General features: G+C 55.4%; 1 protein-coding gene across 3 annotated transcripts in view; it reads left to right on the top strand.

Annotated features, from left to right (window-relative positions):
* The window catches only part of TTC7B (tetratricopeptide repeat domain 7B), a 186,495-nt gene extending 172,283 nt beyond the window's left edge, over positions 1 to 14,212 (top strand). For all 3 annotated transcript variants that reach the window (XM_081136224.1, XM_081136223.1, XM_081136222.1), the window contains one exon: positions 13,274 to 14,212. In XM_081136224.1, the coding sequence (XP_080992350.1) occupies positions 13,274 to 13,495 (222 nt within the window). In that variant the 3' untranslated portion in view covers positions 13,496 to 14,212. The remainder of the gene's footprint in view (positions 1 to 13,273) is intronic.
* The last annotated feature ends 4,624 nt before the right edge of the window (positions 14,213 to 18,836 follow it).

Here is an 18,836-nt window from a genome sequence, read left to right as displayed (position 1 = left end):
CTTCCTTCGTAAATAAAGGAGGGCAGCGTGCGTCCTGCAGGAACAGCCTCTCCTGCAGGCATCCGTGTCCACAGGCTCTCTCACCCCCTGCGTCGGGCAGCGGGCATCTAGACAGATGTGTGGGGCTACAACCAAAGCACACGCAGGCATTCCCTGTGGGGACCTCCCAGAACAAACTAGAAGCAAAATCTGCTTCTTCCTAAGACAACATGCATTTTTTCCAGGCCTTTCAAAGCCAGGCAGGTCAATCCAATTATAATTGGCTCTCTAATTAGAACTCCCACAAGCTGTTAAATTCTTTACCTGCTGCCTGGCATCTTACACGAAGGTGACAGACCTGCTCCTGCCTTTGGAATGATTAAAGAAAGCTGGCTGCAGTGCCTCTTTCTTGCTGTCAGCAGCCCCCTCCAGGCACCCCCTACCACCCCAGAACACCCACGCCCACCAGCGAGTGGGACATGGGACACAGCCCAGTTTACGAGAAAATTGGCTGTAGGGAAATCAGACTCGGAAGGCTGTGCCACCAAATGGTCTTTTGGAGACTGAATGGGAGAAGACAAGGCCCCAACCCCACCATCCAAGATGTTGGAGGTGTTCCCAGGGTGTTTCAGGGGTGCCTTACGCTCCCCCAAGTGGAGTTGCTGGATAACAGAAGAAAGCATCTCCTCCCTCCCCGTAAACTCCACCCTCAAGAAAACAGTGTTTGTGTGCTGGCCCCCTCGGCCGTCGAGGTCGCAGTGTGCCTTGGCCCGGGATGGGTGTACTGCAGGGCACCGGCACAGTACACGTGCCCGTGTGGTCTCGGCGGTGCCTGGGCCCCCTGCAGCGCCCCCCATGACAGGTGCAGGCAGTGCTGGCCGGAGCCCCCAGCCGCCTCTGCTCCTCTCTTCCCAGCTCCTCCTGCAGTGGCGTCATGGGAGCTTGAACGCAGCCCTGGTGGGAGTATTTATACCACAGAAATTGACAAACAACACACATCAGGGCTTTTTTCCCCCCAGATTGCCAGCATACTACTGGACTCACAGATCCAGATGGTTTAACAGGGCGAGGGGAGGCAAAGGAGATGGGGGGGGGGGAGTGGACATAGACAGAGAAGAACACAAGTGTCCCTGACTCAGGACCTGGGGTGGAGGGTGCTGTGGCACAGGCACATCAGAGCTCCACAGTACAGCTGAGTGGAGGCCCAGGGGAGAAAGAACAGGACTTGGAATTGCCCAGGCGGGTGGGCCAGAGGGGCGTATGGTTGGGACACATTTTGGAGCAAAAAAGATCCATGTCTAAATTCTACCTCTGCCATGATTGTTGGCTGGTATGACCTGGGACGTGTATCATACAGAAGGGAACTTTCCACCCCCACAGAGCCGTCATGAGGGTTGAGTGCAGTTCTGAGCATCTGCCCGGCACCTAAGCTCAACCTGGTAGCTATCAGTTTCCTGTGCTTTCCATTCTCCCACAGCAGGCGGCTGCGAGGACCGTGTGTGCCGTGTGAGGTTCCCCAGAGGCTGTGCAGGGTGGACATGGGGTGTCCCCTTGGTCCTGCCCTCCCCTATTCTTTGGGAGAAGGAAAGGGCTCGCTTCTCAGCAAAGCATCCCAGTTGGAGAGCAGGGATGCCCGGTGGGTCACAGGGAGGCTGAGACCCGGCCCCTCAGCTCCCGGGGCAGACAGAGCCTCCAGACAGGTCACCGCTGCTACCAGCGGCCACCCTGTGGACGCCTCTGTGGACCGCGGTGAGCGGTGCAGCATTATCTTTCCCAAGCCCACCCAGTGTGCGAGTCACGTGAGCCCAGCCACAGGAGCAGTATTCGTGGCGGCTTTAATTTACTCTTCCCATTTCCTCCTCCCTCCAAGCAGTTGTCTGTGCCCCTCAGGGCCCCACTTTGGAGCTCCCTGCACAGGCGCTTGGCTGGGGGCGGGCTCCATGCTCCCTCTTAACCGGCCCCGTAACACAGCAGGTGGCCCTGGCACATCAGCTTAGCCCCAAGACCTCTGTTCAGAGGAGGGACACATCCGTGTGCTCCTCCCACTGGAGCTGATGGGGGATGCGTGAGGACATGACTCTAATCTTGACACTGATTTGTTCCATACTGAACTGATCAAGGCTAGGAGCTCAGCTGTGCAGGAAAGGAAAGTGCCAGGCTCCATCCCTGTTCCATTTCCACAGTGGCCATCCGGCTCCCCAGTGGCAGCCGCTCTCCGCGTCACTGGAGGGGGGAGTTTATGACAAAAGCCCAGGAGGGAAAGCCCCCATTTCCAAGCCAATGGCCAGTTTTCCCTTTCCTCACTAAGTCGTGGCTTTCCCGCGCTGTGGCACACCGGGAGGGTGTGGGAGCGAGTGAGAAGCACTCGGGCAGAGCGGAGCACTATCCAGCGAGCCCCCGCCCCACCTTCCTGCCCGATTCCATGTGTGAGTTCTCTTGTTACTTGTGGGGGGGAAATTCCCAAGGCTTATCAATTCCAATCCTCCCTCCATCACAAACTATCTTATCATTTCTGTCTGTCCCTGTTTAAAATGGAAAAATAGTTGGCAGGGATGGCGAAGGTACCTCTCCAGCTGGGCTGTGCGGGCCTGGGGTGGAACACCTCTCTGCACCCCCCCCCCCCAGGGCAACGGCAGCCTCCCCAGAGGGTGGGAGGCTGGGCTCAGCGGCCTGGGCTCCAGAGGGTGATTAGCAGCAAACTTTCCACTGCATGGATGGCTCAGGCTGTGGGGAAGCACTGACCTCCAGGCCGTGCTCTGCTCTTTCCTCTGCCCGACTTGTTGTTGGTGAGGGTGGATAAAAATAAACAAATCAGTCAACCAGGGAGGTGCACAATGAAGTCAGCAGGAGTCTCTTGCCCATTACCAATGGAAAAGTGTTAGCACCCACAGAAAACACAGCTGGGTGAGGCAGGTCCCAGGGCACCAGGGCCAAACTGCTGCTTTCTCTCTGCTAGGAGCTGGTAGCTGAGATTCCTGTTCACGCTGGGCCTCTGGGCGAACACTCATTGTAACAGCAGAGCTTGCACTTTAAATGGCAAAGGGGGCGGGGGGGGGGGCTGGAGGTTCATTGGGGATGTTACCAAGGACAGTCTCAGGCTTCAGAGTAAGGAGGATGCCCAGTGTCCCCACATCTTTCTGGGACCCCAGGGCTTCCTCCTGTCCCCCTTCACCCCGTCCATGCCAGGGCCTCCCGCCCAGCGCATGAGCTGACCTGAGATTCCTTCTTGCCGGCATCCTTTGGTGTTGCCTGGGACTCGCTTGGTCTGACATTTCTTTGGTTAGGTGATGACCTTGCAGAGCCTGGGAGCAGCGGTGCTTCTGGGTGTGTTCTGAGTTCCTAAGTGCCCTGCCTCAGGCTGCAGCCTACAGGGACTCCTCCGACCCTGGGCCCAGGGTCCCATCACCCCATGGGCCTGGTGTGCCAGGACCCTGCCTGCAGCAGCATGGGACACCTGGGCATTGGGACACTGATGAAAGTGACTCAACTGCCAGGGCTGGAGCTGCGGATGGGGGAGGCACTGGGGATGGGAAGAGGGAGCCTGCTCCCAGTGCCTTGGCTCTGTTTTCCCAGGAGAAGGCAGGCACCTCCTTAGTCTTCTGGTGCTGAGGTCAGAGGAGCTCAGACACCCGTGCTGAGGTGAAGTCATCCTTCCCTCTTTCCTGATTGACCAAATCTTCACACCATTCATTCTGAAGGGGGAATAAAAGGACTCAGGGTTGGGGTGGGGAGACTGCCAAAGGCACAGGGTACCCATCTCTGATTTGGAATGTGACCAGGTACCTAAATGGCCTCATCTCCAAGGAGTTGTCTTAGATTAGCACAGCAGGCGGATGCCGCTGGGAAGTGGGGGTTGCAGGGGAGGGAGCTGGGCTGCCCATCCTATCCTGCTGTGCTTAGCAGCACCCAGACCGTGAAGGGACTGCTGTGTACCTTACCCTCCCAGCCCCCATCAGAGGGGGCTGGGTAGGTAAGCATTCTTCGCATCAGACATCCCTGCTGCAGCCAAGTCCTCCAGTGGTCACCTGGGTCTGGAGAGCCCTGGGTCTAGAGAGCCCTCGGTCTGGTGCTTCTGGAGTCTGACAGCCACCATACAGAGCTGGACAGGGAAGTCACGTCCCCAGAGCTTCTCCCTCAAGGAGGATTGTTCCCTGGGTGACCCAGCCATGAACCATGGGGTCCAGAGCCACCTAACCCAGGGAAGCCCCCTGGAATGCGGCTCTGAGGACCCTAAATGCCCAATACCCTCTCTAGAGACCCTGGGAGCCTGGCAGGGAGCACAGAGCCCTGAGCTGGCCCCCAGGGCAACTGGGTTCTGAAGCCCAACTTGGCCCTTCCCTGGCTTGGTAACTGAGCCAGGTGCCTGCCCTCCCAGGTGCGGCTGCCCGAGAGACAGGAGCCTGTCCCCACCGGTCAGGTATAATCAGGAAGAGGCGTCGCCCCCAGGAGGAACTAGACACGCAGGGCCAGACGCCTGTCCACGGGAAGCTTTCAGAGGCAGAGGCATCAGATCCGACTCGGAGTGGCAGCTCCTCCTCGGTAGCTGCGTGGCCATGAGCTGGTCACCCCGACTCTGAGCTTCAGCCTTTTCATTTGTTTAAAAAGAAGGGGGGGAGCATCTAGTTCTCTCTCCTTGAATGTCCTCCTCATTCCCACTTCCACAGGCCTCGCTCTGCTCCAGGCGCTAGGCCTCCCCTGTGAGAGACCCCCCGACCCACAGAGGGGGTCTGTCTGGGGCAGGACCTGCACAGGCCAGAGAGGGCGAGGAGCCTGGCAGAGAGCACCCGGTGCCCAGCACCAAGCTCGGTACATTGGTGCCTGAATGTGCACAGGTGCTTAACAGGAGTTTGTGGAAGGAAGGAAAGAACTAGAAACAGCTTTGGTTGTAGCAGAGTGAAGGAGCCCCCTGGAAACCCGGCTCCCAGGACGCTGTCCGCAGCTCGCTGTGATCTTGGCAGAGTGCTTTTCTGCCTAGGTCCCCATTTTCTGCCTGTAAAATAAGAAAGCTGGCCCTTTGGGAATGTTCGTGTGCCCTTCTCTACCATCCCATCCCCGACACCTTTGGTGCCTGCTGCAGAGAGGGGACAGGTTGTGGAACTTTGGTACTTGGAAGTTGCTGGCACCCTGGCCACAGCCCTCCCCTCAATATCCCCCGACCCTCAGCGACTGTTCTCTAAAAGCCACCACATCCTGTGGATGTTTCAGCACTGATGCTGAAGTACCTCATTTCAAGGAAAGGAGGCCAGAGGAGATTTGGGACCAAGGGGCCTGAGTCTGCGTGAAGTGCGCTTGCGGCCAGACAGGCCCTTTGACTTGTGGTCAGATCTCCCCATCCTCGCTGCTGCTGTTTACTGCCTGACAGCCCATCGCGCTTCTGACTGCAGAATAAAATCCTCCAGAACATTCCAAACCATCCTACAAGAAATCAGCTTTAAAAGATTCTGCGAGTCAGATGCTTTTAAAAAATTTAAAAAGGAAAAGCCACAGTCCCTTTTTCCTGGGCTTAATGGCTTCTTCATTGGAACCCACAGCAAGGCCTCCTGCAGATGCTACGTTAAGCAGCAGAGCTTCCTGAGGCAGGGGGAGTAGGGTGGGGGTCTGATTTGCCATTTCTCTAAGGCCCTGGAGTGAGTGGAGGGGGCTGTGCGGTGCTGCTCTGGAAGCTTCCTTCAGATCCCAAAGGCCTGTCAGGTAGAAAAGGGAGGAGACGTTTCCACCTGACTCCAGAAGACTCAGCAAACATCAGAGAGTGGGAATTAGATAAAAGGGCTAATTAGGGCTCCACATTTTTAACCAACAGTTCAGACTGCCCACTAAAGGTGTGGGCTGCCTGGGGAAGTGGTGAGCTCCCCGTCACTGGAGGGTGCAAGCAAGAGTAGGAGGCTGCCTGTCAGAGACTGCAGCAGGGGTTGTGTGTCATAGGGCAGAGACCCAAGCCCCCTCCTAACTCCAAGGATTCCGGCTTCCAGAGCTAGTCGGTTGCTGGCTTAGAAAAAGAAGCGGTTTTTGAAAAATTGAGTTTTGTTTCCTTCTGAGTTGAGTTCAATGCTGGAAAGGTCTGGTCCCCAGAAGGCACATTTCTTCAAATAAAACATTTGACCTGGAAAGGGGGCCCCATGAGAGCGCAGCCTCCTGCAGCCGTCAGATACCCTGAGCGAGCAGGGGTGTGGGCAGCCTGCCTCTCAGGCTGACTGTGGCTGTCCCCTGGCTGGGTGGCGGGACGGAAGGGGCCAGGGTCTTTCCTCCTTCCGCTGGAATACTCAGCACCGATTCCCAGCACACAGTGCTGAGGGAACGCCTCCGAGAGGTGTCTGTTTAGTGCCCAGACTACTGCTCCCTTCCCCAGGCTCGCCTCCTCCCAGCCCTCTGCCCCAGAGCCTCTCCCTTTTTTGGTCGCTTGGGCCACGGGCCTGTCCCTGGGGCACTGCAGCCCCGCGGTTGCCTGAGGACCCTGCAGCATTTGGTTTAGGTGACTTGCAGAGGAGCGAGGGGAGGAACCACCCTGTGTTTAGTTCTGACGCTTGAGCAGGGAGAGTGGGAGACGTGGAGGACAGTGACAACGGCCGCAGGGATGCCGGGAAACTTCCCTGCAGTGTCTCTGGCCGTCACAGACGAGAAAGGCCAGCTACCTTGGGGCTGCTTCCGCCCGCCGCCACCAGAGCCTTCATCTTTCCCAGCCTTGGCTGGAGCTGCTCCCGATGCACGTCCAGTGTGGCCCTTGGCCAGGGGCCGCTCATTGGCGTTTCCCTCCTCTCCTGTGCCCACCACACTCTTCCGTCCAGGTCCCCAGAACAGGACGCCTGCAGCCCTTTGGTGCTCTGAAGATCATGAGTGTTCCGTTTCCCCACCCTCCAGGGCCAAGGGTAGGGTGGATGGGACCTGGAGACCAGCAAGTGCGGGCCGTGATGGACCAGGACACCCTCCTGTGTACGCCGCTTAGATGAGGGCGAGGTTGTCAGGAATGGCGAGCTGGGCCTTTGGGGAAACTGTGTCAAATTGAATATAATGTCCAAAGTGAAAAGACCAGCCCCACACCAATCCCTACCCCAAGCTTCTGACATGCTGGGAGGAAAACGGAGTCACACCGATTCCCAAGGGGAGGGGGGGGCGTCTTCTCCAGGACGCCCTTGGCTCGTTCTTGCTGACCCAGTGAGAGGCTGAGTCCCAGCATGTGGACCCGCCGCACTCCGGAGCTCCAGTGGGCACAGGTGTAGGGCTCAGCCGCCCTCAGCCTCAGCAGGACACCGAGGGTCTGGCTCCTTTGCAGCTCCTGGCCCGGTTAGGCAGGTCCCCCATGGCAGGCATAGCTGGCAGGGACACACTCAGCCCCTGGCAAGCCAGTGCGATTTCTAAGCACTCAACACAAACAGAGTGAGACACAAAACAGAGACCAGGCCTCACCCGGAGCTGCTGGCACCCAGGTGGAGGAGCTGGGCGCTGCCCCCTCCCCACCTGTGTGTTTCCAGTTCCTTCTCAAGGCATTGCTGGAGAGTAGGGCGGGGCTCAGGGCTGCCCCCTCAGCTGCGCCCACCAAATGCTCCTGCTGGTGCCTGTGGTGCTTGTAAAGAAGAACTAGGTGCCCCGGGAGCAAGGGAGGTGGGGGCTGCCCTAGGCTCCGCATTCCTGCAGCTGCTCCAAGGAGATCCTTTCAAAGCCATGTCTCCTGTGGTCTCCTCAGAGTGGCACAGGTTGCAGTCTATTTTTATCCTGAGAACACCACCACCACCAGCACCCTGCTTCTCTCTGACCCACTGCATCCTCGAAAAGGAAAATGCAAAGAAGTGGTGGCCCGAGTGTGCTGGTTTTTCTCATCTGATGCTTGTATTTCAGCCAATGCAGATTTCCAGACCAGCCAACCAGCCTACAGCTTCTGAGAGGGGGCAGGAGCTCGTGGGCAGTCTCCGTTCCCTCTTGGGTTCTGGAAGCCACTCTTGGGGGTCTGGTAATCTTCCAGAAAGTCTCACTCTGTCACGCATGTCGCCTCTGGCAGGATGAGCAGAGAGCAGCTGGGTTGAGCCCTGTGCTCACAGTCTAAACCTTGGGGCACCTGCTGCATGCCAGGCCCTCTCCCCCTGACACCTCCAGGGGTCTAGCTTCATTCTGTTGAGCAGGGTCAAGGCCTTGAGCAATGCTCTTTTCCTCCCTGGCCCTCTGTTTCCTCATCTGTAAAAGAGTGCAGGCCAGAGTCTCAGGTGGATTTTGGAGTGTTCCTGGGGAGCCGTGTCAGGTCTGTGACGCATGAGCAAATAGCTTGAGGGGCAGCCATGGCAATGCATTGGGCTCCTGTGGGAATAGAGAACCGTCTCCCATGGGGCTGCGCTCTGGTGACCGCCTATCTGCTCAGCATCAGGCCCAGTGGTGCAGAGATGACCACAGCTCACCCACGCCCCACCCTCCAGGCACGTGCAGCAAAGCCTCATGGGGGAGCAGAGGTGGAGATGAGCCACCTGGTTCAATGTAGTACCAGTCACACAGCACAGTTGTGGAAGCACTTTCTAATCAGTGAAACGTAGGATACATTGGTTATAATCCCTTGCACACTAAGGATTAATAGGCTCCGTGTATTTGTCCTCCGAGTTTATTTGTATTTTTGAAGGAGCTTCCTGACAGCCCTGCCCTAATTCCCCACTCCCATCCCTGCAGTGGCGTGATGGTGTAGTTTCCAACCCAGGATAGGACAGAAAGATCTTTAAGTGCTCCAGTCCCACCCCTGGCACCAGACTTGCTTCCCTGCCTTGACCTTGATGGGGCCCCGCAGCCTCTGCAAAACACAGGCCCGCTCAGACGTGGCAAGGGCAGCCTGCTGCTCTCGGCTCAATAAGCCAAGCTGAGCCCAGCCGGCGTGGCATTGACCTATGAACCAGGAGGTCACAGTTCAGTTCCTTGTCAGGGCACATGCCTGGGTTGCAGGCTGGATCACCAGCAGGGGGTGTGCAGGAGGCAGCTGATCAATGACTCCCATCATTGATGTTTCTATCTCTCTCTGCCTCTCCCTTCCTCTCTCTGAAATCAATACAAACATATTTTTTTAAAAAGCCAAGCCGAGAGCAGGGTCCACGTTGTGGAGTCTGCAGCAGCAGCCAGGCCCAGCAAGGAAAGCACAAGGGAACTATTCATCTCCATCCTGCAGCTGAATGTTTGATTTCCAGAGCATCGTGCCTGGGAAAAAAGCAGCAGCCACAGAGAGAGAGACCGCTTGCTTGACCCCCAATCAGAGCTGAGCTGAGTGGCTTCTATTTAGTGGTGGCTTGGCTTTGGAAAGGATGCCTCTTGCATGGATGTCATCTCCCTATCCCCTAGAGGAACAAGCAGTGGTCCATGACGTGCCCTTGAGCCCAGAAGGGCTGACTTGGCACTTGGGCAGAGCACCGTCAGGGCATTTAAAATCTCCCAAAAGGGCTTTTGTCCTGCAGCCCCGCTGTTGGCCTGAGCCAGAGCTGCAGCAGGAGGCCTGGTGGCAATGTGCTTAGTCCTTGGGCGTCAATTATCACACACACACACACACAAAAAGATGGGAGTGGGGAAGATGCTAATTGTCCTCAAACTAGCCAAGTTCGTTTTGTCTCATTTGAAATAATGGGTTTAATTTAATCCCTTATTTCCTATTTGGTGCAGCAGCAAGATCTTAATGTACAAAACACCTGATTATAATAATTACAAGCTAAGCTTGGGAGGCCATGTTCATTTGTGTCTGAAGAAAGGAGCTATTAAGTTACCTCCTCGGTGACTCCCCTTCTCGGGAGGCCGGCCCCAGCTGGCTCCTCACCCTCTGTGGCTCCAGAAACCAGGGTTGGGACAGGTGGGAGCTTGTTTGCACGCCCTCTCCAAGAGAAGAAAGGAAGGCCTCGTGCACGAGTTCACATCTCAGGCCTCAGAGGTCGAGGCCGAGCGCTGCCTCCCTGCGGCACAGCCCAGCGCCTGGCACATGGCAATCTCTTGGTTGCATTAGGATATTCATTGGGCCCGAGCTTTGAGAGCAGGCCTGCTTCTTGCCCTGCCTCGTGTCCCCAGCACATGACTAAAATCTGGGCAATCATTCAGTCGGTTTGGGGATGTTGATATGGGGGAGGGGGGTTATTGTGGTGATGAAATGTCAGTCATCAAAATCTCTGTCTCCTGCCAGCCTGGAGGGCCGGGAGTGGAGCCGTGTGCCTCTGGGTAGCGCTGCCTAAGGGGCCAGTGGGACCTGGGCTGCTGGGTGAATGGGCATCGTCAGGCTCTGGGCAGATAGACTAGAACAGGTGGCCCTCCAGTGGGGGGCCCAGGCTGGGACTGACTAAGGTTGGGGAGGTGGAAGGGGGCTGGGGGCTGCATCCTGCAGATATTCCTGGGCTGTCAGACCAGCTGGGGTGAACCAAGGAGTTCACACTGGGGGAAGTTGGAGAGAGCTGGTGGTGAGAATAGTTAAATGCCAGCCTCAGGAGTTGGGCCTTTGATCTCTGGAGAAGAGAGGAAACAGGGCCTATGGAATTGAAAAACAATGTTAGGGTTCTAGGACCTAAGAGCACATCAAAGCCAGGAAGGCCCCTCCCACAGCAGAGGGGCTTGGGTGGTGAGTCAGTCCAGACAGCCAACACGTCTAGGTCCCAGCCCACCTCTGACCAACCCGCCAGCATCACTGGCACCAAACAGTGGCCCAGACCCCAGCCAGAGCTTGTTCTGGTTGATCTCGTTGTATGACTGATTTCTGAGCTGCTCTTGGCTCACTGGGGCACTGGGGAGGGGCTTATTTTTCATTCCTTCACCTGGCCTGAGCTGGCAACCCCTGGTGAGTCTGTGATGTCTCCCTAAGCAGCTCCAGCCTTCAGAATTAATTCCACTAAATAGATTGCTCAGGAAGCTTCAAAGTCGTCTGGAAATGGCAGCCTGCTCCCACACTCAGCATGTAGTTCAGGTATGGGTGGGAAATTTCCAAGCCCACAAGAGCCCTGGAACACTAGAGAACCACAAAGACTCCTAGGTGCCCAGTGCTGGGGGTGATGGGTCAGATTAGCCCTTCGGCTGGTTCCCTGCAAGCTTGTAGGGGGCAAGCTGCACCCACATCCAGCTGCCTGCCCCCTTTCAAGTAAAATTCCCAGCACAAGGACTGGTGTCCTTGTCTCCAGTCGAGCAGGGTGGGGGCAGGTCGTTACTGCTGAGAGTGGTGGCCTCTGGGTCTCACGGGGCCAAGGTCCCCTCTTCCTGGGTCCACGTCTCGTTGGTCCACTTGCTGGCTAACAGGACCCCTGGTCCTTTGGCACCTGTAGCCTCATGATCACAGCCAGCCTGTGGGTACTAAAGGGAGGCAAGGAGCCCTCCCAGTTCTTGAACGAATCTATAGGATGCTCCCAAAAAGCAGATCTGAGCCCGAGAAAAGCTACGCCCTGGAGAGGAGCAATTTCTCAGTCACGACCAGGAGGAGTAACAGAGTCAGCGTTGAAGAAATGAAAGGGAAGACACAGCAGGGCAGCTGCCCATTTGCTGTTGCTCAGTTGTAACTGGGTTAGTGCCTGAGGGGCTCAGGGCTCGTCTCTTAAAGCAGCAGAGGGAGCAGTGAGCTGGTGGGAAGATGTGGTCGGGAGAAGTGGTGAGAACAGGGACTTTGGTCTCGGGCAGACCTGGGCTGGCCTGCAGCTCCTCACTCCTGGCCCTGTGACCTTGAGCAAGACACTTGGCCTTTCTGAACCTTGTCTCCTTGAATCTAAAGTTATGGTCATAGGAAATGAGCCAAGAACAAGTGCCCAGCGGTAGTGTGACCTAAATTACAGTCTCTACCTGCAGCCAAGTAACCAAGAGGCCTCTTTCTATCTTACCAAGTGGCTTGTCCCCCCTCACCCATTTGCCAGACATATGCAGCGTGTGTCTCCCTGCCTCGTAGAGCAACAAAAAAGGTTATGTGTATTCCGTACTTTTGATGCCCCGAGAAAGTCATGCCATCTAGGGATATGATGGGGCTCCTTTTGTAATATTTGTGCTGCTGCTGGCTGCCACCATCCAGAACCCCTCCCACCCTCGCTTCTCTGCTGGGTAAGTCAGAATGTTCTAGAGTAGGCTCCAGCTGATAACCTCCCCCAAAGAAAGAAGGCAGGAAATCAGCCCTCACATCCTGTCGATTACAGACTGGGAAGGTGGCCTCCCATTCCTCCTGCCTGACCTTTGAGGCTGGGAAGTGAGGGTGTGAAGCTCTCAGATGTTCTCTAAAGGACCAGAGTGGGAAGAGCACCACCAAGGAGATGGGTGCGATTCCTTACCACCCCCGCCCCCGGGCTCCTCCCAAGTGGATTTCAGGCAGGCCCTCCAGTTCTAAAGCTTCAGGGAGGGACCCACCCTCTGCCTGGCCCTGGCTGCCCTCTGAGCCCTCAGCTCTGGAAGATCCCATCTGGGGCCTGGTCCTCACCACCCAGGGAGCTAGCATGGGCATCGTTAAAGCAAATCTAGATGTCAATGAGAAAGGAAACGGGTGATGTTTTCTTTCTTATTGACATCTAGGGCCTCCCTGATATTCTCAGTAAGATTCCATTTAACCAAAGGTTTCCAGGGCTGTAAAAAGGTTTGAAATCTGCTGATCAAAAAGTGTGAAGAGGCACTACCTGAAAAGATGTTCACTGAAAGCCATTTATAATAGCAAAGAGACTGGAAACAACTTAAATGCCACACACACACACACACACACACACACACACACCTGCCAGGGAGAGATTGAATCCAGAGTACGCCCATTCCCTGAAAAAGTACAGACACGTCAGTTGTGGAAATGTGCAACTTAGAAACATGGTTATGATAAAATATTTGGGGACCAAGACATGCCCCTGATTAAAATTAAAAATTGACAGCTGTGCTGAGGCTGAGCTCAGGGGCTTGGTTAGGATAGGGGACTGTGAGCTAATTTTTAAAATTCTGTTCTAATTGTTATGATAATAATGCCACAAATGACATTTCTTTAAGTTAAAAAGCACGACACCCCTCTATGCAGGCAGGTGTCAGCTGGTACATGTGGGACAGCCCACTGGGTCAGCACAGATGACGCTTGTCCCGTTGGTTCACTCCTGGGTATTAACTATTCAGATGAAGTGTGTGAAATTGCTGTATTTCTCATTCAAAAATTGCTGGATGTCAGCACCTTCATTTGGCTCAAGTGACTACTTTGACTGTTGCCCCTCAATGGCAGAAAGAACTGGAACTCATTGTGTGCCCAGCCTAAAGGAGATGCATGCCTACCTCCAAGGAATTTGCTGAGACTCAAAGACAGATGGAAGCCCAGAGCTGTAGGGTCTCTCTGACTGTCTGTCTGTCTCTCTCTCTCTGATGCCTACAGGCCCTGATCCTTCATCAGGTGGGCCGCTACAGCCTAGCGGAGAAGATTCTTCGAGATGCGGTGCAGGTGAACTCCACGGCCCACGAGGTCTGGAACGGGCTGGGCGAGGTCCTCCAAGCTCAGGGCAACGACACGGCCGCCACCGAGTGCTTCCTGATGGCCTTGGAGCTGGAAGCCAGCAGTCCCGCAGTGCCCTTTACGATCATCCCCCGTGTGCTCTGAGCAGGCCCTGGCTGGGGCACCCCAAGGGGACAAGTCTGCCACACCGAGGCCCCGGATGAATGTGTGACTGACCACAATGATCTAACCAAACGAACCCCGGATCATCGCTCTCCTCGTGCGCATTCTGTTGTTCCGCCAGCCCAATGATCGATTCTGAATCTACTGACCTTGTCCAACATGGATTACGTGCCATATTCTGTTAGTTGACATCTGAGTTTTAAGTAACATGGTAACGGAATTAATCCTCAAATGTAGAAGAATATATTCAAAGTTAAAATTCAGTGGCAGAACAGATTATTTTTATCAGAGCTGTAAAGAAAGCTGTTCTCTCCTCCTCGCCACTCCTGCCCCACCCTCAGCCCAGAAACCAAATGTGAATCTTCTTTTTCCCACCTCAGTGCTCGTCCAAGCCAGGACACCAGCCGACAATTCCTCGGTTTTGTTGTCGATAATTGTACCATGTGATGAATTACTGTCCTCACTTAGAACAAAGCCTGAGTCCAAGAATATTTATATTTTACCAATATATGCCTGTTACAAGAGAAGGAAATATGAGTTATTTAAGTTTAACTTTTTTATGTGAATTCAGAGTTTATTTATCAATGGAAATATGTACAAAGAAGCTTCAAATGGAATATTTACCGACATTCCTTATACATGACAGACACTTGGCTAAATGGGAAGATGATGTTAATAATAAAATGATTTTTAAATGGACCCATGGCCTGTGTTGTCAGTGAAAGCACACAGACCCGAGAGGCCTGAAGGCTCAGTTCCTGGGGTGGGCAGGAAGCTGTCTGCACCGGGGGCTGCTCTGAATGGGCCAGCCCTTGGCACTAAGAGGCCCTGCCCTGGTTTTAGTGTGAGAATTCACCTTTCCCAGCTCTCCCACCTTACCTGGAATTGGAGCATGTGCCTCAGGCCTGGCCGATCAATATCTGGCATTCACTGGCCACCCAGGATCAGGAATGAGCATGTGACCTGAAGTGGTCCAGTCAGAGAGGGAGCTTCAAGTAAAGGCTCTCACTCTTCTACTGGACTTAAAATTAAACCTGAGCGATGGGGCTAGAATTGCAGTAGCCCTCCAGCTACCATGGGGGGAGAAGGGTAGACGTGTTGGGGTCAAGTGTGAAACCAGAGACTGAATCCAAGAGAGTGGATAGCAAAGACCAAGGACCAGAAACAACGTGAGCAGACCTCTCCAATTCCTTGGAGTTTCTCGGCTGAGCAGCTGTGAGTGGCCCTACCTTGCCAGGACCTGGGAAAATGTGGAGGGTGCATGAGATCTGATCTTAAGCACCCTAAAGTCTTAAAGACCCCACCCAAGCTGGGTACAACCTCCCCAACTCACTGGGCAGGCAGGCAAGGGGGCAGCTGAGGTTGGGAGAGAACACAGGCAGGAACCCGCTGTGTTCAGAGCAGACAGGCACCCCAACCTCAGCACTGACCTGCCAGGAGACATCTGGGTCTCCGAGTGGTCATAAATCATGGAATTTGCAACTTGAGACAAGAAATAGCAGGTGCTCAGTGGGGCAGCCGCTTACCGACTGGAGGGTCAGGGCCCAGCCCTGCCACCCTGTGCTGAGGTTCTGGGAGAGGCCCTCCTCGGCAAGGACCTGAAAGCAGGATCCCAGGTGGTTCTTGTGGGTAGAGCCAGTGAACCTCAGGGGTTCTCCTTTCAAGGCTCCCATTTCTTAGGCATCTAGAGAACAAGCTGAGGGTGAGGGTGGAGAGTTAGAGGAGAAAGGGAGGATGGGTGGACTAGGGAGGGAGGGAGGAGGCCCTTCTTTAAAGGATGCCAGCCCCTCCCAGCAGACAAGGATCTTGGGCACAGGGCCAGGTTGGGGCTAGAGGGAGAAGGGCGCAGGTCCTTCGCTCACTTTCAGGGTTGGGAGGGATGTGAGCTCAGGATCCCCCCAGGTGAGACCAAGGCCTCCATCTCTTGTGCCCCTTATCTGTCTTCATGGTCTAGGAAGGCATGCGTGTGCCCATCTCTGACCACATGGAACAGCCCCCAGACTCCTCCAGATGGTCATTCAGATCTCCTCTGTGGTCATGCAGTCATCCTCAGATGCCCCGTCCCATCTGCCCACAGGAAGTCCAGCCCCGAGCCAGGCACCTTCCCCACATTCTCTATATGCCTGCCCTCCACCCTGTCCTTGTGGGGCACCTCAGGTAGCCTTCCACTCCCACCCCAGCCAAGGCCACAGCACTGTGGCCTTTCTCCAGCTCCCCCAGCATAGCCAGTACTGGCTAGGATGGGCAGTGCGGCTCAGCTGAAGGCTGCCCCATGCCCCTGGCTCCCTCTTCCATACCTCCCTGCCTCCCCCAGGCCCCAGGGAGTCCTCGCTCTGCCCAGCTCCCTCTTTCCTTATCTCTACCTGTCTCCCTCGGCTCTTCTCTCCCCACACCTCTCATGGGCATTGTGCAATTCCGGGCACCAGTCGAGCTGGGGAATTGCGATGGTTGCATGGTGGCCAGGCAGCTCTTATCGCTCCCTGCACCTCTTCCTCCCTCCCCGCCCCTCTGTCTGGTTCCTCTCCCTGTCCTTACTCTGAAAGCACCCCCACACCTGACCGAAAGCTCCTGAGACCTTGCTCGGGTCCTGTCTTGGGGATTCAGGCAGTGGGCAGGCCGTACTAAACCAGGAGGACTCCACATGCACCCCCACCCACCCACGAACAAGCGGACAGGCCGGTCCTCAGGGGGCTGACCCTCACCGCTCCTGCTCTGCCACCAGCCTTCCTCTCCCACAATCCCGGTCACTCATTTCCCGCTGCCCCGCCCACGCTGCAACCAGATGGGACCAGAAAAAGGACATCCTGTGAACTCTCAGACAGGCAGAGACCTCCTCCAGAAGACCTTTGGGGGCCAGGCTGAGGCCCCCTCCTCAAGGCCACACCCAGGGGGACCCATTCCAGCTTTGCACCTGCCTAGGGGCGACCCTGATTGAGTCACTGCCCCTCTCTGGGCCTCAGGGTCCAATGAGGACAGGCATCCCTGCCCAGCCTGCCTTCTGGGCTGAGACGTGAGTCAGCAGGCAGCTGTAGGGGTCATGGGATGCCAAGAGAGGGACACCACCCTGCAGGGCCACCACATGGGGCCTCAGAGCCAGGCTGCAGTAGGACCTCTCCTGGGGGCTCAGGCCCCAAGTGGGGCTCCCTGTGGGGAGATGGCAGGCAGGTTGTCAGGCATCTGCTGCAGGTCTGCCTGGAGCCAGGAGCTCCAGATGACAATCTGGGCTGCCCACAGGCTCCAGAGCCCTGCCTGCCTCCCCCATCTTCTGCTGGGTGACCTCTGACCCCTGAGGACAATAGGGCTTCCTGGTGACCACTGCGTTGTGGGTCACACGGGTCTGGCTGGAATCCCAGCTCTCCTTGGTCACGTCACCTCCAATGAAAGAGGGCCTCCAGCTTCTGTCTCACAGTGGGGGTGACACTTCCCCTCACAGGACTGTTGTGCATGTTAATATAATGAAGCATGGTGCCTGGGCAGGCATCTTTCTTCCCTGCCCAGCACAAGATGAGGGGCGAGTAGCCCAGGGACACACCAAGGAGCTCTGGCGCAGGGCAGGAGGGGACGTGCTGGCTCTCTTCTCCCTCTTCCCACACAGAGCTATTCGCAGCCGAGCTGGGAGCCACGCAGTGACTCCCACTGCACTTCATTCATTCGCTCCTCCATCGAGGAGGAGGTGCGGGCTCTGGGCTGGGGTCCTGCCCTGCCCACAGTGCCAGGCCGCAGGGGTGCAGCTGGTGGCCTCTCCTCACCTTTGCCTTCTGGGCCTCAGAGGGTTGTCCTCAGGGCCGGGGTCCAGCCATGAGGAGGGAGGTGAGACTCAGCCCCACCCCCATGCTCTGTGGGCGGCTCACGTCTGCAGCTGGGCTCAGGCTGTGGGGCCAGCTGGCTGGAGTTTGCACCTGGGCCCCGACGCCCACTCTCTAAGGAACTTTAGGGGCCTCACTAGTTCTGAGTCTCAGTTTCTTTGTCTGTCAAATGGGCAAACCAAGGTGGCTACAAAGATTTTGAGCATGTAAGACAAACAGTGCTTGGCAGCCTGTGCTCTGTGGGGGGGCTGCGGGGGGGCCTGTTCTGCATTACTTGTCTCCCATTGTGTTTATAATCACTCTCAGGCCAGAGCCCAGCCCCCGGGGAAAGTACAGCCCCAGGAAGGTGGCTGCCCCTCCCAAATTCCCCGGAGGCTTCCTGGGCGCCCAGCCTGGTGTGGGACCCCGCAGTGACTGGGCCTTCCTTCTTTTGTCAAGCACCTCGGGTGGCCAGACACAGGGTCCCTGGCCTTGGAAGCTGTGGTCCAGACCGGGACTGGGGAGACAGACAGCAAAGGTATAAATAAATAATGGCCAGACAGATGGAGGCCCTGGAGCAAGTTTTAGGTGGCGGTAGGGGCGCCACTTTAAGTCGGAAGAGGGTTCTCTAAGCTGAAAATACTAATCAACTTTAAGTCCTCTCAAGGTTGTTGGTTTTTTTGTTGTTAGTATAGTTGTTCAAAGGTAACTAAGTCAATTTTTACAAATATTTTTATTTAGCCAATAGCAGCCTTAAAAACAATAAAATTAAATAAGAAAAAATTAAATAGCCCCTGTGTGGAAATGAAGCTAGTTTACCCACAATGCTGCCTTTAATAAAAATAAATAACAAGCAGCTTTTTCTTTTCTTTTGTGATTATAAAATACATACCCACTGTGTTAGTTTCCTGTGGCTGCTGTAACAAAACGCCACAATCTTAGTGGCTTAAAACAACATACTTTTATTATCTGGAGTTCTGGAGTCAGGATTCTGACAGGGCCTCACGGGGCAAAAAATCAAGGTGTCAGAAGGCCTGTGTTCCTTCTGGGGGGTATAGGGGAGAACCTGTCCCTGGCCTTTTCCAGTGTGAGGTGCCTGGCACAAAGATTCTCAAATAAAAGTGAGGCTGGGGAACTTAAACACTTGAGTGTGGGCTGGACTTAGTGACTCCCATTCAAAGAGTAGAGTTAAGAATGTGGGGAAACAGTAACGTTACCATAGAGGAACCTGGTCTCCTTAACCAATGACCAAGGTCAGCCTCCGCAGTGGTACATCATGAGAGCATCATGGACTCCTGAGAAGGTTCCTCACCCAAATGGTCTCCTTCCCCAAAACCCAGAACCCCCATCCTATGGTGGGAAAACAGAAAAACCAAAATTGAGGAACTTTCTGCAAAATATCTGACCAATACTCCTCAAAATTGTCAAGAGCGTGAAAAACAAGGAAAGCCTGAGAAACAGACAGTTGCCGAGGAACCTATGGAGACACGACAACCAAATAGAACTAGTTCAGGTTCCAAGGTAGGATCCCGGAACAA

The sequence above is a fragment of the Miniopterus schreibersii genome, assembly GCF_964146895.1.
Source record: "Miniopterus schreibersii genome assembly, chromosome: 1".
NCBI lineage: Eukaryota > Metazoa > Chordata > Mammalia > Chiroptera > Miniopteridae > Miniopterus > Miniopterus schreibersii.
The sequence above is the reverse complement of the archived record's forward strand: the minus strand, read 5'-3'. Positions and strand labels throughout refer to the sequence as shown.